The 25444-nt window shown below is 33.6% G+C and overlaps 3 protein-coding genes across 10 annotated transcripts; 1 reads left to right on the forward strand and 2 right to left on the reverse strand.

Annotated features, from left to right (window-relative positions):
• Window positions 1–149: 149 nt before the first annotated feature.
• Window positions 150–3869, reverse strand: LOC132053376 (uncharacterized). Its single transcript, XM_059445370.1, has 5 exons — window positions 3716–3869; window positions 3360–3571; window positions 2175–2345; window positions 1294–1529; window positions 150–487 (listed from the first exon to the last, which is right to left on the reverse strand). The coding sequence occupies exons 1-5, from the start codon at window positions 3783–3785 to the stop codon at window positions 241–243; spliced, it is 936 nt and encodes a 311-aa protein (XP_059301353.1). The 5' UTR covers window positions 3786–3869; the 3' UTR covers window positions 150–240.
• An 888-nt stretch (window positions 3870–4757) lies between these two features.
• On the forward strand, window positions 4758–13628 carry LOC132053377 (uncharacterized). 8 transcript variants are annotated; one of them, XM_059445376.1, is made up of 10 exons: window positions 4758–4977; window positions 8097–8186; window positions 8600–8709; window positions 8922–8990; window positions 9558–9673; window positions 10145–10199; window positions 10313–10433; window positions 11122–11169; window positions 11261–11355; window positions 13128–13628. In XM_059445376.1, exons 2-10 carry the CDS (start codon window positions 8165–8167, stop codon window positions 13221–13223), a joined length of 732 nt encoding a protein of 243 aa, XP_059301359.1. In that variant the 5' UTR covers window positions 4758–4977; window positions 8097–8164; the 3' UTR covers window positions 13224–13628. The 8 variants fall into 8 exon arrangements, with proteins under 8 accessions (XP_059301359.1, XP_059301357.1, XP_059301360.1 ...); XM_059445374.1 differs by having other exon boundaries at window positions 8112–8186; XM_059445377.1 differs by having other exon boundaries at window positions 4763–4977; window positions 8112–8214.
• A 7461-nt stretch (window positions 13629–21089) lies between these two features.
• Window positions 21090–24850, reverse strand: LOC132053378 (uncharacterized). The gene is made up of 6 exons (XM_059445379.1): window positions 24445–24850; window positions 24027–24247; window positions 22852–23071; window positions 22120–22205; window positions 21744–21835; window positions 21090–21652 (listed from the first exon to the last, which is right to left on the reverse strand). The coding sequence occupies exons 1-6, from the start codon at window positions 24532–24534 to the stop codon at window positions 21414–21416; spliced, it is 948 nt and encodes a 315-aa protein (XP_059301362.1). The 5' UTR covers window positions 24535–24850; the 3' UTR covers window positions 21090–21413.
• Between the last annotated feature and the right edge of the window lie 594 nt (window positions 24851–25444).

Genomic DNA, 25444 nt, shown 5'->3' on the forward strand with positions numbered 1-25444 from the left:
AAGAAAATAAGCACTTTAGGCTGTCTAGAAGCTTTGGCCAAACATCAATGAAGAATAACAGAAAATGTAAACTGTTGCCCCATTCAACATAAACATACAAGTAGAGATATGCTGAAAATGTGATATGGTATAGTTTGATCAACATGTGATCAGCATTCAACTGTGAGAAATTATCTTATTTAATTCAGAGATTTCAGAGAACTACAAAGTGGAAAAATATGTTACTTCGATTCATTTTCATCATATGAGCTTATTGAGGAAGGTGATGATCAACTGATTGACCTGTTCAGGAAACTGTTCTTGGACAAAATGGCTTCCTTCTGGTAAGAATGTGGTTTCTAGATTAGGTACATATTCTTTAACCATTCCACTTGATATGAAGTGCTCTAATCCACCAAACTTAAGGGCGTAATCCTTCTCCCCCATTAGAAGCAGACAAGGAACTTTGATTTTGAGATCTTCAACTCCATATTCTTCTAGCCAAGCCCTGTCAAAAATCCCCAGCTTAATATTTTACCAGATCACAACTGCTAAAAGAAAAAATGTGCTAAATGAAATGAAGAAATGTCTATTGGACGAGCTACATCATATTTTCAGCCACAGAGTTGAATTCAAGATCTAGTGATTATAAAGTAAGGGAATGAATTCAAGATTTAAAGCCAGTGTGGGTGAAGTAACGGTTCGCGTACTAGTTATACGAGATTATAATGTATGAATTTATGCGTGATGAGTAATGAAGATATCGTTAGATATGAATCACATACTTTAAAAGGGAATATTTTGTGTTTGAACAGTTTCTGCATTATTAATACGCGTATTCTTACTTCATTTTCGTTCTCGAATAAAATAACACGTATATTACCGCACAACTCAAAGGAGGTGTCATTAATATCGCCAACCAAATGATGCATTAGTTATGTGGCAACCATTTTCTCTTAGTGTGGCCAATCAAACACTATATTATCTTATGTAGAATTTTATGCTGGAATTAGTTGTCCCAACACCTTTACTCAAACCCTAAGCGTAATGTTATTATGCATATACACACTACAAAAGTTCTCTTGTAATGCATAGTTTCAGAGTGAAAAATAATGGGTTTGTAGGAGCATTAATTCCTTTCCTATGGGCTTTTGAGTGGAAAAATTGTTGAAATTTCATGAAAGAGTCTCGAAAACCAAGATCATACATGCCAGTTTCACACGACCAGATGGAGTGACACAAGATCTGCCTATTAAACCTACGGAACTCGCCCTAAATCTGACCACCATTAGCATTTAATTTGAAGTGACTGACCTATAAGGCACCTGCAGTGCAGTTTGGAAGCCTGATTTTTCATAAAGAGATGCATAGTTTGCAAGATCTTCTTCAGTGAACCAGGCAGGCAATGGAGTAGAAGGATCAACCAAGTCCATTATTTCCTCATCATCCTTTGCTATTGGCAGTTCACTTCCAGAGAATAGAATATATATGTTCTTAACTACTGTTTTTGTATCAAATCGGCCAAAGTCCGCTTCAGCTCGCCCTGGTTCCTGCAAAAATTGAGTGTGTATTTGGTATAGAAAGTCATTTTTCATGCTATATTTGCATACTGAAGATTAATAATAATGTGTAAGTCGAAGCTAGCAATATGAAGCTTAATGTGAAGGAAAATCACTTCCGTCCATAAGTGAGGCCAAGCTTTCTAGCTCATTTTAAAGCGTTGAAGAGAGAAGTAGGGCATTCTAAAGATAGTTATTGAGGAAGCATCTGATTTTCAACTATGAAAAAGTTTTCAAGCTAACTGAATGCCTGTATGTTGTTAGTTCTGTTCTACTATCTGTTGTTAGTGCTCTCGTTGTCGGGGTGGCTGAGTAGATGCTGTTATCTTTCTTCTTGTTTTTGGGTTCATAACCGGCGCTAGTGAATCTGCAGTTAAAGGAGTATCACCCGTTCTTGAAATAAGAGTGACTTCATGGAGGGAATTAGCTTAGGCTTAAGCCTTTTCAGAATAGAATGCTTCTGTAACTTGACGTTTTCTCGTTTGATGAAAGATAGATGTTCGGAAAAGTATATTCTGTCAACTGTACACTAGAAAATGACTTACTCATGAAAACTATTTTCCAAAAAGTGAATTACGCCATATAAACACGCTCTTATATTCGAGTAATTTTTGTATATAAAAGACATGAAATTACCTGCCATCTCAACACATAGAAACCTCTGGGAATGAGATCTCGAGGAAATGTGACTGGACCAGTGGGAAGGAATGGAACTCCAAGTGTTGCAACTGCTGAAACTCTATCAGGGTGTAGTAGTGCAAAATGGTAAGCTACTCGACCTCCAAAATCCTTCCCCACAAGAATAACCTGCATAAAATAGCAAAATTGTGTCAGTAAATTTGATGGACTAATTAAGCAGAGACAGAAAAAAAAAAATTCTAAGTAGGCGTTTGGCCATGAAAACCAAATATTTTTCACTTTATTTGGAATTTTAAAGTTGGAGTTGAAGATGAAGTTGTGTTCGGTTATAGTTTTTGCAAAAGATATTTAGTTGTTTGAATGTATTAAAGTGAAAAAGTGAGAACAACATTTTTTGTGTTTTTCAAATTTCAAATACAACTTCAACCTGTATTTGGAATTTTCATGGCTAAACATTGATTTCCAAATAAAGTGAAATAATTTTTCAAAAAAAAGTGAAAAATTCTCAGGGCCAAACTGGTCGCGACAATAGATTTGATGGTCCAATAGAATCTATCATTTTCATCACAAGTACCTAGCTAAGTATATATGCGAAAAATCATTAAAATATCAACTTGTAGTAAAATTTAAACCAAAATCTCAGAAGTAAAATGAGCTTAATAGTAAGAATCTTATAGGGTGAACTCATTAACTCAATTCATGAATCCTTTTCTGCCTACTTTTTTACTAATAAGAGGTAACAAGTATCTAATGAAATAATTGATGTGTCTCTGAGCTAACTCAAAGTCTCAGACTGCCACGTTTATAAAAAAAAAAAAAAAAAAAAAAAAAGAAAAGTGAGATGTACTTGTGTGTTAGATAAATTTACAACTTGTACATACTTTGACACGACTTGGTGGTAATTAATGAATTTTTTTTTACTTTTTAAAAAGAGAGAAGACAGCTGATGTAGGTAGTAGAATAAACTTTCTCCACAATTACGATGTGGTGGGATGGTAAGTACCTATTTATCCTTAATGAAATCTCATATTCAGAGTTCTAATAATGCAATTGCCTCTAACAAAGAGAGTTTTACCTCAAAGTGGGACTTTCCAGTGTGAATTTGGATTAGTCAATCCCCAAACGAATACCGGATACTGTCTGAAAAACAAAAAAAAAAATTCTCTACAAAGGGTTCTGTACCTGGTGGATGCCTAATGAATCAAGCATGTCAAGCAGATCATCAACAAGGTCCTTGAATTTAGTTTTCTCAGGTTCTTTAGGCATATCAGACAAACCATAGCCTCTGTAATCCGGGGCTATGGCTCGAAATCCCGCCTCCGCCATTGCTATCATCTGATGCCTCCACGAGTACCATATCTCAGGAAATCCATGAAGAAACACTACAAAAGGACCTGTATACATGTAGTTAATTATAACTTTACTTCAGTACCAATTATTCAGAAAGAAAAACAAAAAGATGATGAAGAAAATTATATTTACACAAAAAAAAAAAAAAAAAAAAAAACACAGATCAGACGTGGAGTATTAATTAGGACCTGTTCCAATCTCTGCAAAGTGAAGCTTGAGTCCTCGTACTTTCACATAATTGTGCTGAATCTTCTCCATTTTTGTAAGGTGTGATAGGAGTGCAAACAAAGAGAATCAATAGTAAGTCAATGTGTTATATTTTCTAACTCATACATAAATGGACTTTTAAACGAGGGAAAAGGGTCAAATATACCCCCTCAATTTTATTAGCTTTATTTTATTAACCAATATATCTTCCGTTAGTAAATTAAATTATCCGATTTTAAAAAATATTACCCAATTCTTTCCCGAAGAATCTTCTTCTCCAAGGAGAGCCAATCTCCTTCAATTCTCAATCAAATGAGCTTAAATTTGAGATGCAACTTCCTTAAAATTCAGTGAACAAATCCCAATCACTAATTTCTTAATCAACAATGAAAAAAAATTATATTTGAGCCTTTTCCCTTTAAACAATGTAAGCCATGTGGTTCATTTAAATATTTACATATATTCTTTATGTTGTCATCTAATATCCCTTTTTTAAAATAATCATCTAATTCTTTTTTATACAATGTAATCGATGTGGTTTATTTAAATAAAACATCAAAATAATCTTAATGTTCACTTTCTTCTTTTTAAACTTTAAATTAAGGATAAAATTATGATCATTTATGTTATCTACTGTACATCCAATTTTTCTGCATTAAAGAACTCAGTAATATTAATTTATTTATTACAATCTCATTATAAATAATTTTTATATAATCTTGTCTACAAACCAAACATGGTTCATGCTATATAACTTAATAATTCTTTTTTTTTTTAAAACAAAAAAAAAAAGGAAGAAGAATGAATGCAACTCTTGATTAGCTAAAATGAGGTGGTGTAGTGATTGGTACTACTCCATTCTTAACCAAGAAATCTCGAGTTCAAGTCCCCTTGGTTACGGAGTGCTTTGCCCCCAATGTGGAGCTACCTAGGACGAATCCGGATTTAATCGGGCACCAATCCTGCTACCGGACACCGGACCAAAAAAAAAAAATTTTTTTTTAGCTAAAATGGGTGCAAATGATTATAATCTGCAAAAAAATTGGCTACAAATTAGGCAGTGTTTTAGCAACATGGCTGGTTATGGAAACCAAGAATATATATTTATTTATTTTGAAAAAGGAAACCAAGAATATTTTTTTCTCCATTTCTCCAATTTTTCTTCCTCTTTTCTCCATCACTTGTACTTGAATCAACAGTTTAATCAAGAACATGAATTTACCTTTATCTATTCCATAAAAAGGTACATACCCTTTTTTATTTATGCTGTAAAGATGCAAAATTTATGTCTTATTTTTTTTGGGTTCAAAATTACCCAAAACAGTTGAATCAAGAACACAAATTTCTCTTATTATATAAAGGGTGTTTTTTTTTTTATATATATATATATATATGCTGCAAAGGTGCAAACTTTATGTTTTTTTTTTGGGGGTTGAATCATGAACACAAATTTATCTTATTATATATAGGGTGATGACATTTTTTATGCATGTTGTAAATGTGCAAACTTTATGTTTCTTGGGGTTGAATTAAGAACACAAATTTATCTTATTATATATAGTGTGATGACCTTTTTTTATGTATGCTGCAAAGGTGCAAACTTTATGTTTTTTTGGGGTTGAATCAAGAACATAAATTTATCTTAATATTGTATATAGGGTGGTACCCTTTTTTTAAGTATGTTGTAAATGTTCAAACTTTATGTCTTGTTTAGGTTACACCATTAGCCAGAACTGTTGAATCAAGAGCACAAATTTATCTTATTATGTAAAGGGTGATGACCTTTTTTTTATGTATGCTGCAAAGGTGCAAACTTTATGTTTTTTTGGGTTGAATCAAGAACATAAATTTTATCTTATTATATATAGGGTGGTACCCTTTTTTTTAAGTATGTTGTAAATGTGCAAACTTTATGTCTTTTTTAGGTTTCACCATTATCAGAACTGTTGAATCAAGAACAGAAATTTCTCTTATTTTATAAAAGGTGGCACTTTTTGTTAATATATGCTGCAAAGGTGCAAATTTTATGTCTTTTGGGTTCACCATTGCCCAGAACAGTTGATTCAAGAACACAAATTTCTCTTATTATATAAAGGGCGATACCCTCCCTTTTTTTTTTTAAATTATGTATGCTATAAAGGTGCAAACTTTATGTCTTTTTTTGGGTTTCACCATTACCCACAGCAGTTGAATCAAGAATGCAAATTTCTCTTGTTGTATAAAAGGTACAAACTTTATGTCTTTTACCTAGAACAGTTTAATCAAGAACAGAAATTTCTCTTATTATATGCCAATAAAAGGTGGTAACCCCTTTGGCCCCTTTTTCTTTTTATGTGTGTACATGCAATTTCCAAATGTGTAAAGTACCTTTATGTTTGTTTTTATCCTTTTTGTCTTATGTAATGATGTTATTTGTTGGATGTAAACAAGAGCAAGCATCTCAATCACCTTTTAGAAGAACTTTTTTCCAAAATACTGCACCTTTAATGAAGGCAATTAAACAAAAGTGCCCTTTGATTGAGGTGTTAATCTCCAATTTGTTTGTGATTATCTCAGATTTATCCTTCTTTTTTCCCTTTTTGGGGTTACATAATTTTGGTGGTTGGAAGTAAGAGTGTGGATTGAAATGATGATAGTTTGAAAATGTAAGAAGGAAGCATGGGTTGGTGTAATCATTCAAATAACTGTTTATTATAATTCTGCTTTGCCCTTTCCTTTTCTGTATGAAACTTGTGGGAAAAATCTGATCTCCGTACAAATTTTTCTTTCTAATGAGATTAAGGCGTCGCCAATGCATTCTTTCTTGTGCCTCTTACTACAAAGTAAGCTTCTTTCTTCCTTTTAATTTTCTCAAAAGTTTGGTTGTTTAGCTTGGTTTAATGCGAGCATAGTTGAATGGAATGGATGTTGATGATTGGTGTTAGCAGACCCCAACTAGTTTGGGATTGAGGTGTAGTAGTTTCCGTCAATGAATGCAAGCATTGTTGGACAGAACGGGTCAAGTTGAGGAAAATGGATGTTGATGATCTGTATTAGCACACCCCAATTAGTTTGGGATTGAGGTGTAGTAGTTTCCAATAGGGAATGCGAGCATAGTTGAACAGAACAGGTCAAATTGAGCAAAATTGATGTTGATAATTTGTGTTTGCGAACTCCAACTAGTTTAGGATTGAGGTGTAGTAGTTTCTGTTAATGAATGCAAGCATAGTTAAACAGAAATGGTCAAATTGAGCAAAATGGATGTTGATTATCTGTGTTAGCGAACCCCAACTAATTTGGGTTGAGGTTTTGTAGTTTCTGTTAATGAACAAGCATAGATGATGGGAATGAATAATAGGTTTCATTAGTTCACGCTGCCATTCTTGAATCCTTCGGCAATGTGGGTTGCTTTGGTTATCCTAGGCAAGATTTGATCTTGATATCCGCAATGACTCCTCCTATGCTGAATGCACGCATAGTTGAACTATGCTTGTTGCTTCCTTGTTCTTCTTGTTTTTGTCCTTAGCAATATTTTAGTTGTCTGAAAGTATGGTTGTTTATAGCTTGGTTGAATGCAAACATAGTGGATTCAAACGGCTCAAATTGAACGAAATGGATGTTAGTGATTTCTATTAGCGGACCCCAACTAGTTTGGGATTGAGGTGTAGTAGTTCCTGCTAATTAACAAGCATAGATTTGATCTTGATATCTGCCATGGTTCCTCCTATGGTTAAAGCTTTTGAACTAATTCGACGGTGGGACAACTTCGTTCATTCTATTAGATTGTATAATACGTAGATCTGAGGCTAGATGGTAGGACGATTGAAATGTCGTCACTAATTGTAGGTGTTGACTTGAAAAGCATTAACTTGCAACTTTCTTGAAATCATTGTTTGAATTTCTCTGCTGCACTCTGCTATGATCTATATTATGCAACTTGATACATTTGTTGTTTTTTAGTGCATTCGGTATAGATGATATTTAAGTCAAAATCATTTGCACTGAGTGAACTCTACCAAAGGAGTAGAGTTAGAGCCCTAACACAGTAGTTTCATTTCGATTTGACTAACTTTTAGAAATAAAATAAGAATTTTGTAGTGGATTTAGCTTGTGTCTATGTTTCATTCCATATTGTGATCAGTTTACTTAATTATCTTTAACCAAACCCTTTTCACGCGCAGCAGCTGAAAATAATCTTGAATCTGGAAGTCATGCTATAAGCCTCTTAGATTGTGTTTATCTCTCTCTATTTGGTTATATCTTTCATGCATTTCTTCTTCAAACTTCAAAGCTTGAATTTGTCACATTTCATTGTGTAACTTATTTCCATTAGCAATTTATAATAAAGCCAAGTACACTTCTATTCCTAATTTTACCTCACAGAACTTATGAATTCAGGCTGATGAAGATGAAAGTAATTGGCACAGAAAGAAGCTAGATGAGGAGCCAGCATGGTCATGCAATTCTCCTCACGTAATTTCACAGTTTGCTCAATGCTTTAGTGAGTGCAATTTTTTTTCTCTAAGTTACCACCTAAATGTCTCTGCATCTGTACTATTTTTATCTACAGTTCGAAAAGTTTCTCCTAGGTAGTGCACCGGAGTGTATTTTAATATTTCAAATCTTTCTTTTTTGTTAAATTCATAGTACAACAAATATGTGTTTTTGTGATGTCTCTGTTTCTTATACATTGCAATTTTTGTTGTTGTCTAAACAGAAACTGTTTTTCTTAATAACCATGGTCTAATTAGAATAACGCAAAGCATACTGAAACAAACGACTTTAAATATAAACTTCAAGAAGCACCTCTTAGTTTTTTTTGTTGGGGCTGTTGTTACCTTTACTTAATATGTTCGTTTCATTTATCTATATTCTGATGGCTGCAGCTAATGCTATGGTTGGACCACGAGCATGGATAGGAGGAATCTTCAACCGCTCGAGCAATAAACGGTTCGGAAGCGATAAATATCTTAACTACCCTTTAACTCCTCTTCAGGTAAATCAGAGTACCCTATTGGCCTTTGCGTTTATCTAACCTTTACCTTTATTTCGTGTCCTATCTGGTAGAATCAGTTCCTTTGTTAAGTGGTTCTTTCTGTTGGTAGAAATTTGTTGAGACTATTATGGAAGTTTTTTCTTTTTACTTCCCTTTGTAATATTCACCTTCTTAACATTGTGAATTTTGCATATATATTTAATTTCTGCCAGGAACAAAGCTTACACAGGCTTCAAGAACGGCTAGGAGTACCTTTTGATGAAACACGCCTAGATCATCAAGTATTTCCAAAATGCCTGTTCTATTTTTATTTCATTCTAGTTTTGTTTCATTGTTACCATGAAACATTAATGCCTTAGAGATAGCAAAATTGCAACTTGCTACCGTCATGTAGAGGCAATTTTTTATAAGGGACTTGAAATGCTATATTTATTGATCCAAGTTATCTACCTTTTGTTTTACAATTTATCAACAACATATTGTTTTAAAATCTTTTATACTCGATAGACGTATTTATCAGAATAATAATGAAAGAATTATATTATACTAGTAATATTCGCAGAACAGTTTTGCCCCAGGCATTATGGGAATATTACAAATATTCCGTCTCTCTGACACCGACATCACTATTTTGTTACATTTAATCGCAATGATAAATTAGTTTTTATTATGATATGAGAGCAGTAACTTACTTTATAAAAGTTGGAAAACTTGTACCTCTGCTTCCTTTATTTTTTTCCGGATTTTGTGTCTAACAGCTGTACCTGCATCTCTTTTGAATTATAATCTCATTTATGTTTTTCTGGTTACAACCTGTATTTTAGAATATAACTAACTCCAATTTTCAGGAAGCTCTTCAAGCTTTATGGAATGCAGCATTTCCAAATGTTAAGCTTAAAAGTTTGATCTCCGAGCAATGGAAAGAAATGGGCTGGCAAGGAGCAAATCCATCAACTGACTTCAGGTCAAGTTCAGCCCTTTGAGAGGCTAAATGTTTTGTCAAGACACGTCGATATTTTTGTCACTTTACGTAGGATGAAATGTGTAAGACCTCTTGGAAAGAGGTGATCCATTTCTGTATTTCAACTGTAATACTCCTTCCATCCTAATTTATGTGACACTCTTTCATTTTTTGTCAGTCCCAAAAAGAATGACACCTTTCTCTATTTAGTACTAACAATTTAACTTTAAACTTCTCATTTTACCCTTAATGAGATGATTTACAGTCACATAGATATCCATGGCTTATTTTAGAACCACTAGTTTCAAAAGTCTCTCCTTCACTGTTAAACTCCATGCACAGTCAAACGCAGTCACATAAATTGGGACGGAGGGACTACTAAGATATGTGCTTGAATGCATATCTCAAATATCTCCCCACTTCTAGCTCTTAGTCTAGGCTGTTTATCTCATTTGAAAAATCTTATTGTTGTAGGGGTTGTGGATTTATTTCGCTCGAGAATTTGCTATATTTTGCAACAAGATATCCGGTATGATTGTTCGGCTGTTCTGCAAAGAGATTAAATTGCTCAGTAGGATAAGGGTTCATAGTATGATTGTCATAATTAATAATCATAACTAATTGTGGATATTCAAAATCAAGGCTTGTTTTCATAGGTTGCTTTGCAAGCAAAGTGGATCGAGAGCAACGTGGGAGTACCCATTTGCAGTTGCTGGGATTAATGTTACATTCATGTTGATTCAGATGCTGGACTTATACTCAGGTAGACAGCATGCTGCAAATTTGTGTAACTGCTTATCGTTGAATCTATTGGATGCGTTTCAAAAAACAGAAACGCAAAACATTGACAATACTTCTGAGGATACTTTTAATGTTCTAACTAATTCGTACTGTTAAAAACCATCTCCACTGCATTCAAATATCAATATAATATTTCATCTTATCTATTATTCCTTTTGTGCCAATTTATGTGAAGGTGTTTCACTAGTCATAGAATTTAAGAAATAACGGAAGAATTTTGATACTTGTAGTCTAATAAAATAAGTCATAGATATTTATGTGGCTAGAAATCATCTCATTAGGGGTAAAACGGGTATTTGAAATTTAAATTGTAACTAAATATAGAAAGATGTCTTTCTTTTTGGGACTGACCAAAAAGGAAAGTATCACATAAATTTGACAGAGGGAGTATTTTGCTAAGATTTTCCTGGCCACCTTTTGTCCTCCTTTTACTATAGTCTTAATGTATTTTCTTCTTTTTTCTGCACTAATTTGTGGACTGGATATAGTCATGGGTGGTTATTCTCTGATTTTTTGTTTTCTCTGTTAGTATCTATAGATGGCCTTTCAGCTAGAAAACATTATGTTATTGCTTAGAATAAAAAACCTTCCAACATTTTAGAGTAACTGAAAAATATGAACCAGCATTAATACTTCTTTTTCTGTTGCAGAAAAGCCAAGGTGTCTTCCAGGATTGAATTTTGTTAAGTTAATAGGAGGTAAGCCAGTAAGGTTCATAGAAAATAAATTTTAAGTATTTGTGAATCACTGTTCTATTTGGCTGAACTTGCTTTTTGAAAAAAACTGCAGAAGATGATGAGGCATTTGATGTTCTATACTGTATAGCATTTGCGATGATGGATGCGCAGTGGCTGGCTATGCGTGCTTCATATATGGATTTTAACGTATATACTCTCTCTCTCTCTCTCTCTCTCTCTCTCTCTCTCTCTCTCTCTCTCTCTCTCTCAGTAAGTAACACATAAGCTATGTCTCTCGTACACTCGCCCTTCCTCGCAGACGTGCAGGGGGTGGAGCTAGAAGTTGACTTACGGGTTTGGGTAAATTCAGTAGCTTTAGTTCAAACCCTGTATGTGAACAAAAATTAAATTCTGAACCAATTAGTAACACTTGATGTCGTTATCCTAGAAATTTGAACCCAGGACGTTCAAATCCTGGCTCTGCCTCTGCACATATGTTGACCAAATGTGGAATATGTCACGAGCTTATCACTTAAGATTAATCTCAATGCACTTGTTTATTAATGCTGAGTTTTTGTGATTGAAGACTAACACTTAGGAGAAAGCATTAAAATATAGGTCCTCTAGTTCAAACGCAACTTTCATGTCTGTCCGACTTCATCTCTTAAGCATGGTACAGGTATAGAAATTTGATCTGCATCCACATTAGATTGGCCACGCCCTTATGAGATGAAGGGCTTTGAAGTTTTATAATTTGGCAAAACTGAAGCTCAATATTTACATGTTTGTCTGGAGAACAGTCACATAAAGGGCAGCCGGGTGCCCTAAGCATCCCGCGTTCACTCAGGGTCCAGGGAAGAACCGCACCCCAAGGGAGTGTAGTGTCGGCATCCTGCCCTGACGCAAGCATTAGTGACTGATTCCACAGCTCGAACCCGTGACTTATAGGCCGCATGAAGACAACTTTACCATTGCCACAAGTCTAATTAATATACCTACAGCCTATGTTACTCGGACTCTTCACTTTCGGTGCCGCACCCGTGTCGACACGACATGGGTGTGGGTGTGGGATCCGTACCCGATCTAGTCAACAGATTTTGGATACTTTGACCAAAATCGATGGAGAAATTGGGGACGAATTCAATGATTTCTTAAATCAAAACAAAAGCTAAGGCGAAATTGAAGAAAATGGATACCTTGTATCTAGAAATTTCTATGTCATTCCTTTTCCTTTTATCTCCTTCCTGGATTCTCCCCTTGATCAATATTTTTTCCTCAAGTTTTCCACATAATATCTCATAATTTAGGTTTTACAACTCTATTTTTAGATATTTGAATTTGTTTTAGCCGAATCCCCGCACCCGTATCCATAATTGGATCCTTATCCCCGAATCTTAAAATTTAGATCACGAAGGATCCGACCTCTAGATCCTCACCCGTATCGGACACCCGCACCCGAGTCCGAGCAACTTAGCCTACAGCACATATGCTTTGCATGCTTTCTTTTCCCTTAAGGTGCTATCCCATTAATTAAATTTATGCAAATTACTCTAGATGAAAGTTCACTCACCGGAATACTACCCGAGGCATGTATCTCGTGAAGTTTTTTCCGCTTCCAGAAGAAAAAAGAGAAGGGCTCCAAACAATTTGTCTTAGACGAAAAAGCCATGTGAAAATGAAATGAGCATGCAGTTTGATCTGTTGTTATCAATATGACAAAGTGGTGAAGATATATTGGCACTAGCAGAAAAGCGTTAATTTCCAGCAGAATCCATCGGTATTTGGCTCATTCGGTAATGTTTCAGACGACTTTCTGTCGGAAATTCCTTAGCAACGAGCCAAATTCCGATGGAACGTCCGTAAAAGTTTAGCGATTTTCTAGTAGGGTGTTATATCTAAAACAGAAAGGAATGTTTCACTTTTGTAGCTTACGGTCTCTTCTATATATTCTACTAAATGGTTTTGTGTTATTCCATCAGGACGTTTTGCAAGCGACGAGGACACAGTTAGAGAGGGAATTATCATTAGAAGATATACAAAGAATAGAAGAACTGCCAGCATTTAACCTGATATAACACACACACTTCTTGTTCTCCCTCTATAATAGCTGGAAGTTCTTCTGCAGAAAGAACTTTGATGGTCATAATATCTGCAGATTGGCTACTGGTTTAGAAAATTGCTGCTATTAAAAATAGGCAGAATGTTATGAAAGGATTTAGATATATCCAATAGCCAGACCTGAAATTTTTTTGTACAAAAGGGGGAGGTTCTGGCAACTCAATGTTACTTAATGGGTCCAAAATTTTCTAGAAGTCTATTACTCCTATCTGAGATTTAAATGCTAATAGTAGGAAATATAGAGGACTTCTAATGCTCTTTATTTTTAATTTTAATTTTCTTCTATATAAATATCGGATTGACATGAGTGTAAATGAAGTGACACAGGCAATGAAGATTCATATAGTCGATTTTAACTTGCTTGTGATTGAGGTGTAGTTGCTGAATGTTACTGAATAGGCTAAGGAAATCTTGTCGGGAGTTGATTAACAATGTTTGCCGGTAGAAAATATAGGAAACTTCTAGCGCTTCTTTTACTTTTATTTTTTATTTTTTATTTTGTTTTTCTATAATATCGGATAGAGACGAGTTTAAATGGAGCGACATAGCTAGTGAAATTCATTTCGCCGATCCTAACTTGCTTGGAATTGACGCATAGTCATACCGAATAGACAGAAGAAGTGTTACTGGATTAGTGACATGTATTAAGTGCAACTCATAAGGTTAAATAAGTTTTAAAGATTGAATAAGCATAACATAGAACCAATCATTTGTATCTATCCAACTTAGTTTTGATCCATAAATTTCTTTCTATTTTGTTTTTGTCAAGGAAAAGGAAGACAACACTATCTGTGTGATAGAATGAGCAAAGAATAAGTTATTCGAATAATCATATTTGTGGTTGATGATGATAGCAACCACATCTACAGTGTGTTTTTTAGGTTTGGAAATATTTTGAAAAACTTATCTATAAAGAAGCGTTATTCAAACCCAAACATGTTCAACTTCAACTTTCAGAAAAGTGTTCCAAATTTTTCTTAACCAAACACCTTAGAGATGCGATAACAAAGAGGCAGTGGCGTACACAAAAATTTGCATAAATAGTATTATCATCTATAGTCAGATTTGGCTTGTAAACGAGTTTCGATTTGGGACTGCGATGGTTTGAAAACTTTATATTCCGTAACAAATTGGAATTTTGCATAAGTACTGTTATCGACTTCTTGGTTTTTAATCAGAGATATCGAGTTCGAGCTAAGCAAATGGAATTGTCTTTGTTAGAAATAGCTTTAGCCTCGAAAGTGGAATTTTTCAGTGCCAATCCAAATTTGTCAGGGGACATAAGGGGTACCTACATCGAGCATGAAACCGAAAAAAAAGAGAGGCGAATCAAAAGCTCACAATTTTACTAGTTTATAGATATTTAAATGTTCATTGATATCGCACTTATTTGTCATTTAAATGTACAATTTGGGATTTTAATCTTCTAATTATATGATTAGTTTCATACATTTACCCTTCTCCAAAGACCGGTTTGCTAATCTAACCAAGTTTCTGCATTTGTAATTCTCTTTCTTCGAACCCTTTCTAAGTTCCTTCCACAAATTTAGTAAATTGTGAAAATTTGGGAAAGATCCCCCTCAAATCAAAATAATTACCCGCCCACACCTCTTATCCCCCCTCAAATCAAAATAATTACCCGCCCACACCTCTTACTTTCGTACCCCTAGAAAAAAAAATTACCCGAGATGCCCCCCAGTTATGATACTAACATGGTATATAAATATAATGAGATGGCGCATCACGCGAAAGATCTTAGATCCCTTCTTGATCGCCCTCTTCACGTATACCATCATATATAAATATAATGAGATGGTATCGTAAGATCTTGATCCTTTTCTTAATCCTTCCATGATACTATCATGGTATATAAACATACCTGAGACGGTATTATGAATGATCATGTTCATTTATTAAAAATGACACACTTTTCTCAAAAAAAAAAACTTCTACATTGTACCATCGTCTTATATACATATACCGTGGTATGGTATCGCGGAAGGATTCTTGATCCTTGATGAGATCTTACTCGGGACCATGGTACCGTCATTTAATATATAAATATCGAGATGAGTCCAATGGATCACATCGTTTTAGTCCTTCTCCTAGTCTTCCCGATCTGTCTTGATATATAAATATCTTTAACGATGGTATCGCGGAAAGAGCTTTGGGCGAGGAGTATGTCGGGTAAATATTTCTAGCCAACGGGAATAGAATCGAAAATAGTTTAAAGGGCATGAGCGGATAAATATTTTATATTTTAGGGTATTCATTGATATTTTTCCCAATGTCATAAAGCCTAGCACATCCAAAAAGTCACCCTTTGTGGAAAATCGGCAATTACTGATGGATCAAATACCAAACTTAACGTCGTTATGTCATTGGACCACAAGCCTAAGTGGCATTTAAAATAATTATTTTCTAAGGAAATATTGATCTCCAATATTGATCCTGTCCAATCATCGATTACTAAATCATGTGACTCCCTACTCCACCTTTTGAATCACCATTGTTACGTATTGAAAAAATTTAACTGATACACACCACAGGCAGAGTGGATTATTAATTTGTTGTTCTAAATTACAATCCATTTTATTTATCGGATTCTGAATAAATTATATATACATATTAAATAAATTTTTCACCATAAATACCAAGTTTGAGGTAAAATTAGTGGGTTCTGCCGAACACGTAATTTGCACTATGGCTTCACCCCTGCTTCTTTTCGTATAAATAGAGGTGAATTCTGGATCTAAACTTAATGGGTTTGATTTCTTAAAGTTTTTCATATTGAACTTTTTTTGCTTTTAAAATTATGGATTTGAATTTACTATTTGTCGAAATTTTAGTAAGTTTTCACGTATAACTATATATTTTGTGTCAAAAATATTGGGTATAGATGAATTCTTAAGTGCTAAAACCACCGCTGAGTGTAAAGAACTTTTATACTATTAGCGTATTTTTAAAATGTTGTACTAGAAAACTTAATTTATTTTAGGTTACTAATCGCACTTATTATGAATGATTATCGATAGTTATCCATATCTTTTAAGTGACCGGATAATTTAGAAATTCTTTTACACTATTGGTGTTTAGAAATTAAATTCTACTAGAAAAGGTAAAATATTCATCATGCACTCATTTCTTTGATTCCCAAAAAGTGGATTGCATAAGCCATTTCCTAGTTGAACTATACAAAAGCCACACAACAAATTGCATCCTTTACTAATTGACTAGGAAAAGAAGCAACATGCCCCATGTGTAGCTAGGAGTTGTTTGTTGGGGGTTGCCTAAAATTTCTCCAATTGCCATATGGTTAGTGGTTGTGCTTTTTAAGATAACATGATGTTCTTTGTCTCAAAAATGAAATCCAATCAGTTAATTCTCCTCAATTACACGATTAGATTGTTCAAATGATATGTGCAAGTAAACTTCCGTAAAATGGAAGATTTGTAATTTTAAAAATAAAATAAGTTATCTTGTACAAAAGTATACACAATCTAATGATATAAAAATTACTTATACCAAAGAGGACAGTGTATATAAAATTATATAATCTTATCCTATCCATTCTCCTATTGTGACTCATTTCCTTTCCAATAATAATTAATATTGTATATTTTTTACTATAAGCTAGAAATTTGTAAGTGGATAATATGTTGACTGCATTATCAACTCACCACTAAAATTATGATATGGATAGGATTTCACTATTTTTAACTACAGATTTTAGATTTGAACCCTGCGAATTAAAAAGATCTTGATAGGAAATAATCCCCTTTAATAGGTCTTTCACGACACGAATCGAGTTAGTCGGATCCTCAGATCGAATATCGAATACCGGATGAATAACTAAAAGAAAGGGACCAAAAAACTCTCACCAGTATGGTTGATAGAAAGGAGAAGGGAAGAAAAAGGGTATAATAATTTACTGTGTTGAAAACTCTCCCCTTAGTGGCTTATTGTGAATTCGTATTCATATTTCGTTACTAGAGTTTTCCAAAGTGGACTTTTCTTATGCCCAAGAAGTCAAGATTATCTAAAACGTTAAATCAAATTAGACGACAATTAACTAATTGATTAATACTTCGTAGATTATCCTAAGTACAAAAAATTAGGTAAAAGTCCAAGATAATGAATCACAAGTACTTCCAATGGAGTAATGGACGCCAAAAGTCTAAACCTTTCAAGGCGTTGAATGACTTAATGATGGCATATTGGCATGTATTACCCCATTCATTTTATTTTAAGCGGTTTAGTTTAATTGAGTACCGAATGTCGGAATTTAAAAAGTAAAGAAGTTTTTTGAATTTTATGATTTCAAATTATATATATATATATTAAAATGCTACAAATTTAAAGATATTAGTCATACTATTTGGGATGTTGCAACTGAAAAATGAGTACTAATAATTTAAAGGAATTTTTTTTGTGCTTTCAGCCCCTCAAACATTGAAAAATTCTGAATTTGATCTTTTATTTTCTTGTTAAGCATATTTAATCTTCAGTTAATTGGTATGCACACTTTTGATCCCTTGTGAATCTTCACAAATTTAAGTACTAAATTATTTCATTATCGACGTGTTGTGTTAAAATTGATTTGCTACTCCATATTTGAGGGTGAAAAAGTTCTACAAATAGTCTAAATATCACATATATTTCCTATATAAAAGGAGCAAAAATAATCATTTTAGTTAATTCAAGATTAAATGCGCTTAACCAAATAGTACAAAAATCAAAATTAGAATTTATCAATAATCGAAGTACTATATATCCAAGTATCCCTATAAAATGACTTTCTTAAAGAAATTAAAAAGAAAAATAAGACGCATAAATTAAAATATAGGAAGTATTAGACTTTTAGAAGGAAATCTTAGCGTCACTTGGGGGAAAATTTTTGAAATGTCCATTCTGTTTTTATCGTCGCTAATCACGTCGGACATTTTGTAACTTTTTCCACAATAATTTCTTTCTTCCAACCATGACTCGTGTAGTGAGATAATAAGAATTTAAGTGCATACATATATTAAGTATATGTTGGTATGTATTGATATAAGTGTCTGTATATGCTTGTATATTTTTGTATGTTTTGGGCTATTTTTTGTAATGTAAATTTTGAGCTATTTTTTTGCAATGTAAGTGACCAACTTGTATATTTCTGAAATTTTCCATATTAAAGTATTGATTCTATTATTTTATGATAATAGATAAGAATTTAGTACAAGCACAAAGTTTAGAATAGTACTATTAAACTATATGTTACCTCCTGTATATTTTAAATGTCGTTTAAGATTCTGAAAAAAGAGAAATAACTGTTGAGAAGATATCTACAAAATTGTAGAAATTATTGAGAAAAAAGTAATTAATGCTTGCTTCATTTTCTAAAGTGATATTTTCTTTTGGACCGAATTTATTTGACTAAAAGCAGACTTACAATAGACCAGATATAGTATATTGCTTCTTCTACTTCATATAATAAATCATTGAAGTGACAGTTTGGTTGACAATGTGCATCTGCGTTTGAGGTTGATTTGGTAGAGCGTAAAAGAGTAAGGCAGAATAAGGGGTATTAATAATGCTGGCATTAGTAGTGCTGATTTTAGTTACGTTGAGATAATTTTTTATTCACTGTTTAGTTTGGTGTATTAAAAATAATATGCATTGTATAATTTTTTTTAAAAAAAATTGATTGTTTACAAAAATACCCTCAAACTTAATAATTGTAAAAGGTTTTGAGAGATTTCAGGGGCAATTGTGTCTTTAGCCATGCTTGTAGGAGTGTTAAAAATTCTTGCATTGCTAATACCACGGTTTGCTATGTATTAGTTATACATACGATAATACAAAATGAGATTGAAAAAGTTTACCAAACAAGATATTAGTAATACACAAGGTTAATGCAAGCATTATTTTTTCTAGTACCTCCTACCAAATGATAATCTCAAGTGAACCCAAGAAAATGTCCAACAAAGATATTTTGTATTAATTTATAAGATCTCTTACGTTAACTTTCACTGATCTCTCGTGAAAAAAGTCAATTATCTAATATAACATTTATGATGAATTACAAAATCAAATCTTTCGAGTAATTTTGATAAGGAGCGTTTTACCCCTTTAGTAAGCTTTTGATGAGAATTTAAATTAATCATACCAAGAAATTCAAATATGTAACGATTAAAGTGCGAAAAGGACTACAATTACCACCCCACCCCCTTCTTTCGTAGCAAAATTATCTCTAGATTTTTATTTCAGTTCATACATATAACAGTGTATTTTAGCATTAAAATTTTCTCCTTGGGAGTAAGCAAATATGTCATTTATATTTATAGATTGATTCACTTGGAGTAAAGATACTTTGTTTAACTCTACGGAATACATAACGTGTGTTATATTACTTCATTCAATAAAAGAAAAAAAACCATACCTTTAGCCAGAAAAACTTAATTTGTGTTTGCAATTTGTAAAAAGAGGCCAACAGAATTTAGACAAACAAAAGGAGCCCACGTCAGGTTTTATACCTTTTTAGGGAGCTTTAATGAAATTATCATACTCATTCAATGTAAGGACCAATATTTCTTGCCTTTTTCTTTAAAATATATTTGCAATCGTGGTGTTCGAACCAACTTGCAGAGGCAGATCCATCCTACTAGGAGGGGGTCACGTGCCACCGCTAACTTCGGAAAAACATAGTAGATATATGGTGTATACACCGTAGAAAACGTATGTATATTTAAAAGGACCCTAACATATATCCACTACTTTGGTGCAATTGGTTGTTGGGCCCCTTTTGTCCTTACATGAAACCTGGGTTATCGCAGTTTAGTTTATATTTTTTTGTTGAGTTTGTTTTGTAGATTCTCTACAAATAAATTAATAAGCCCACAACTTCTTCTTTTTATTCTCTAGTCCTCCCTTAACCACACCCCGCCCCCCACCACACACACCAAAAAAAAAAAAAAAAAAGAAGAAGAAGAAGGAGAAGCCCCAAATCAAATTTTTTCCCCATTCTAAACATATTCTCCTTCTTCCAATGTTGAAAAGTTTATACTTTATAGTATTTTACTAATATCTTATCATAATGATTAAGTTTTCAAAGATTTGCACGTCAAATTTTGACAGTAACAATTGATATGTCAATATTACGCTATTTGGTCATTAGTGCCCCCTCTACGTCAAAATCCTGAGTCCGCCTCTGCCAACTGGCATACGTCTCAACTATTCTACCGGAATATGCTACATATCACCAACACATGTACCGAGTATTGCCTAACAAGGCTTAGGCATACGGAAAAAGCAACTAATGTATGTTTTGTCCCTATTAGGAATTGAACCTTGGTTTTTCTTTTTCCTTTTTTTTTTTCCTCACTTGATATCCGATACTCACATTGGGGCCCGACTAAGTCCAAATTCGCATCGAGAAGCCTTACATTGGTGGTAAAGCATCCTAAAGGGGGCTCTATATCCGGAGCTCGAACACAAAACTTTTGGTTAAGGATGAAAGGGTACTTACCATTCCACCACAACTCTTGCCAGAAACCATAACATTCGCACTGGCGGCCCAACAAAGAGGCTAAGTAGTAGTAGCTAAAAGAGGCTAAGTAGTGGTAGCTATCTTTCTTTCCATTACGAACGACTAGAGATCCTGTCAATGGACCCTGATTTTCATAGTAGTATCTTTTCTTGCCATTTATCTTCTTTGCAATTACTAATAGATTAGTTCTTTCTCTGTATAAAGATCACATATTGATAAATATTTACAAAGCACAAGAACAACTAAACAAATGAAGGGTCTATCAGAATCATAGAAAAGTGCAAGAACTGCATTCAAGATAAAGGGCTTCATTAACATTCTAATGATCATGTACCCAATTACTCAACAGTTACAAAGAGCCACAACAGCTCGTCTCTCGCTTCATCTCAAGTTTTATCGCTTAAAAGCTAGGCTCGTTCCTATACAAAAAGTAGTCACATAAGTCACAAGCTTAAAAGACTGAATTACTGCGATCCTCAGCTTTATGAAAAGGAGAGGAGACTGCGTAAAAAGCCAAATGCCTTTACAAAGATGCATCGACGATTCTCAGTTCAAAGGCCAATTCCATTGTTAGTGTGCAAAGATGATTTCATCGTTGTCAAGTTTTTTTTTTTTATCAACCACGACGAATACTCATGTAGTTAAAGTCATGATGCTGGACACCCAATTGCTTTAGCCAAGAATCGGCCACACTAAAAAGTGACATGAGCCTCTCTTGGTCCTTTCCGCTCCTATCAGAAACCCATACGTCACCTTGCATCTTGTAAGTGGCCAAACCAAAAGGCGGGAGAGAAATGCTTTCTCCTTCCTTTCTTTTCCTACTACCATTCTCCATGTCATCTCCAAGGTCCATATCTGGACAAGACATGAAGAATAAAGCTTGAAATTTAAAGGGAATATAAGCAAAGGTGATTTCAAGTTGTTCAAAGGACAAATGGAATAATACCTTGAAAAGAAGAAGAAAGGGTGTGGAAAGTGAGAAAGCACGTCGACAAGTCCTTAATGGTTCTTCCCATGGGAATGTGATATATCGGGTACCTACATATTTTCACCTCAATAAAGTTAGTGACCTGATCATTCCTTTATTCCCTTTTCCATATTTGATGGTTGCAAAGAAAGAAGCATCAATGTCATGGTATCATGTAGGATATGCTACAGAGAAAACAAGATCTCCTGATTCTCCTTGACCACTAGTGGAAGGTAAATATAAAATTTTAATTCACCTTATATAAGTACTTGGAAGGAAACACAGTTTAATGCATCTAAATTACTTGAATTTGATATAAGTTGCAAACAGAGACTGAGACTAAAGGCTGATATACCAAGCAACTGCCATCCAACTAGCAGGCGAAAGATCGACACTTCTCAATGACATTAATCCAGGGTACCTTTCAGCCAAGCTATTAATCTGAAAGGCGACATGAGCTGGTGTTAGATTCACATAAATCAAAAGAAAAAAGACTTAAAAATCCAAACCACATGTAGTCAAACCTCTCTATAACAACGTTGATTGTTCCTATATTTTTTAGCTGCTATAGCGAAATGTTGTTACAGAGAACATATAATGTACCATAACATGAAAGATCGGTTCCACAAGAAACATGGTTGTTATAGTGAAATGCTATTATAGAGGATGGCTGTTATAGAGAGGTCTGACTGAATTTCACATGGAATCAATACTGTATCATCATAAGGTGGCATTACATAAATCTAACTGCATAAAGAAAGAACATAGGCTTCTAATTATATCATATGATATGATATTATGCTACTGATGGTTTCTGAATAAAACTGTATAATATGGTGTATATGAGTATATTATACCAATTAAAACAAATATTCCATTTTACTCCTATGAATTGTAGGCCTACAACTAAACTTATCTAATTCTACACCTAATTTCCCAAAGTGCATGTCATTAGCATAACTTGTGGGTTATAAGAAGATTGTAAGAAGCAGGAAAAAGCAACTAAACTAACATGGTAACACTACATAATTCTATCTAGATTTTTTTAGTGCACAAAAATGAGATGATTTGGTAAAGATGATGATACCTTATCCATCAGAGGAACTCTTCCATATGGAGTACATCTCTCGAAATACTGAAAATAAAGGTATCCCAATCTATCGTTCGTTCTGCTTAAGCTATCTTGTTCAACTACACCTTCCTCAGAGGAACATCCATCCCACCTCGATAGTTTTTCGCTCTCACTCTCATCACTTAAAGAATCGCTGAAAGAATCCCTCGTCTCGCAAACAGATTCGGCCTCCTCCCTAAAGAACAAACATTTTACATTTTACACAATCATTGTAGTTTAACATGTTATAACGGGTCACTTGTTCATCCTTCTGCATAACCGTTATTGACCCTAGTTGGTTTACTGAGTAATTAACAAGCTTATGAAGGACTAAACTTCAGGAAACACATGATCACCAAAATAAGCAACAATTCTAAAACTAGTGTAACTTCAACAGAAAGCAAGAAACTACCCTTACAAGTTTTGACCAGTTCAACATAGTGGAGAAAATGATTAAAAAATAAAGGTCACTTATGTTTGATGGTAGAATTGAAATAGTCTCTTAAGTATGCACTTAACAGTTTTGATCCTTTAAGTTTTCCAAGTGATAACATTTTTAGTCTCCATAAAATCTTTACCAAACACCTATTTGTTAGATGTGATGGAAATAATGGAAAAAAAGGACTTTAACTATAAAAAACCAAGAAAGTTCCATCAATTCCTAAAATATGCAACAAAAAACTACACTAGATACTAAAAAGTAGCAAAAATTACACCTCAAAAAGCAACACCAGACTCTAGAAATAATTAAAAATAGCAAAAACTACGAAAATTGTATCTCTAAATGTGAGTTCCTGCTAATTTTTTTTTTTTCATAGTTCCCATCAAATCTACCGGACAGAGTTCGGTAAATATGTTACGGAGACTAGAAGTGATAACTTTTAGCAAACTTAAAGGACCAAAACTGTTAAGTGCATACTTAAGGGGCTATTTTTAACCTACCCTCAAACATAAGAAACCATTTTTGCATTTTCTCCAACATAGTGCATAAGCATTCAGCTTTCTAATTTTCACAAATACATTTAAAAAGCAAGAACTCCCTAACACCCCACCCCACCCCCCAACCCCCACCCCAAGGCCCCAAACAACAACCAAACTCTAGTGCTATGATCAAATTGAGATAAACAAGAATGTATACAAAAGGGGAATACCTTAAAATATTTGCAGGTGAAGTGCTGGTAAAGATTTGAATAGCTGAAAGATAAGGAACATAATATTGGACCAAAGTTTCTCCTGTATCCAATCTAATTGGTATTCCAGCCCCATAAGCACTCCATTCATCATAACAATTCCAAAGATCAGCCAACTTGAAATATTCCACCTTCTCCCTTTCCCATGGATGCCATAGCTTATTCAAATTTTTAATCTCACTCTACGCAACAAACAAAAACAAAAAAAGAATCATATAACACAAATTACAACAATAACGACAACAACATACGCAGTGTAATCTCACAAGTGCGGTCGGGGGAGGGTAGAATGTACGCAAACGTTACCTTAGAGAGGCTTTATAACACAAATTATAGACACAAATCAAGAAATGAAATTTGGCAAACAAAATTTACAAACCTTGGCTAAACACTGAGATTGGACAAATGGGGTTGTGTAGTTAAGGAAACAATCAAGATTTGATTGCATTGATCCCTTGTCCATGTTCATTAATTATATGCAAAATATAAACAAAACAAAAAAAAAAAAGACAAAGATTGAGAGAAATAGAGAGAGATAAAAGAAGAGGAAAAAAATGATTCTCTCTCTCTAAACTCTGTGAATAATGGACAACCAAAGAAGGAGAAGAGAGGAAAAAAACAAGAAATATAAAACAGGGTAAGGAGAAGAGAAGATGAGAGATATAAACGGGATTCTATATTCCTTCTTTATAGCATGTGTGTTGAGGTAAGAATATGAAGTGGTCGGTCCGCATACATGAACTCCATTTTTTGACGTTTTGACAACTAGTTTATTTAAAATTTTACTTCGTCCCGTTTCATAATAATTGATGTTTTTAGCGTAATATAAGAAAACTACTCACTTATATAAAATAAATGTTGTTTTCAGCTAACTTATTCTTAATCAAATGTCTTGAAAAAGAAAAGAATTTATGTGTTTCATGATAAGTGATTTTTTTAACTTATACACAACCCTTAAGAAATTATTCACTCCTGAAAAATTAAAAGTGTTTTTAATAAGTTACCACTAATTAAATGTCTAGAAAAAAAAAGTTACTTAATGATTTATATAAATAAGAGTAATTTTAAAAGAACAAGATCAATTAGTTTATTTATTTATTTCTTTCGTTTCATAATAAGTTGTATTTTTACCTTGGCATAAAGAAAAATGCTCTCGCGTAGAAACTAAGAATTGTTTTCACCTAACTTACTCTTAATTAAATGTCTTAAAAAAGAAAAGAGCTCTTCTGTTTCATGATAAATAATTTTTTAGCTTATACACGCCTCTTAAGAAATTATTTACTCTTAAAAAATTAAAAGTGTTTTTACTAACTTACCTCTAATTAAATATCTAGAAAAAAAAAAACTACTTAATGATTCTTGATTATGTAAATAAGGAT

The sequence above is a fragment of the Lycium ferocissimum genome, chromosome 4 (assembly GCF_029784015.1).
Source record: "Lycium ferocissimum isolate CSIRO_LF1 chromosome 4, AGI_CSIRO_Lferr_CH_V1, whole genome shotgun sequence".
In the NCBI taxonomy this organism is placed as follows: Eukaryota; Viridiplantae; Streptophyta; class Magnoliopsida; order Solanales; family Solanaceae; genus Lycium; species Lycium ferocissimum.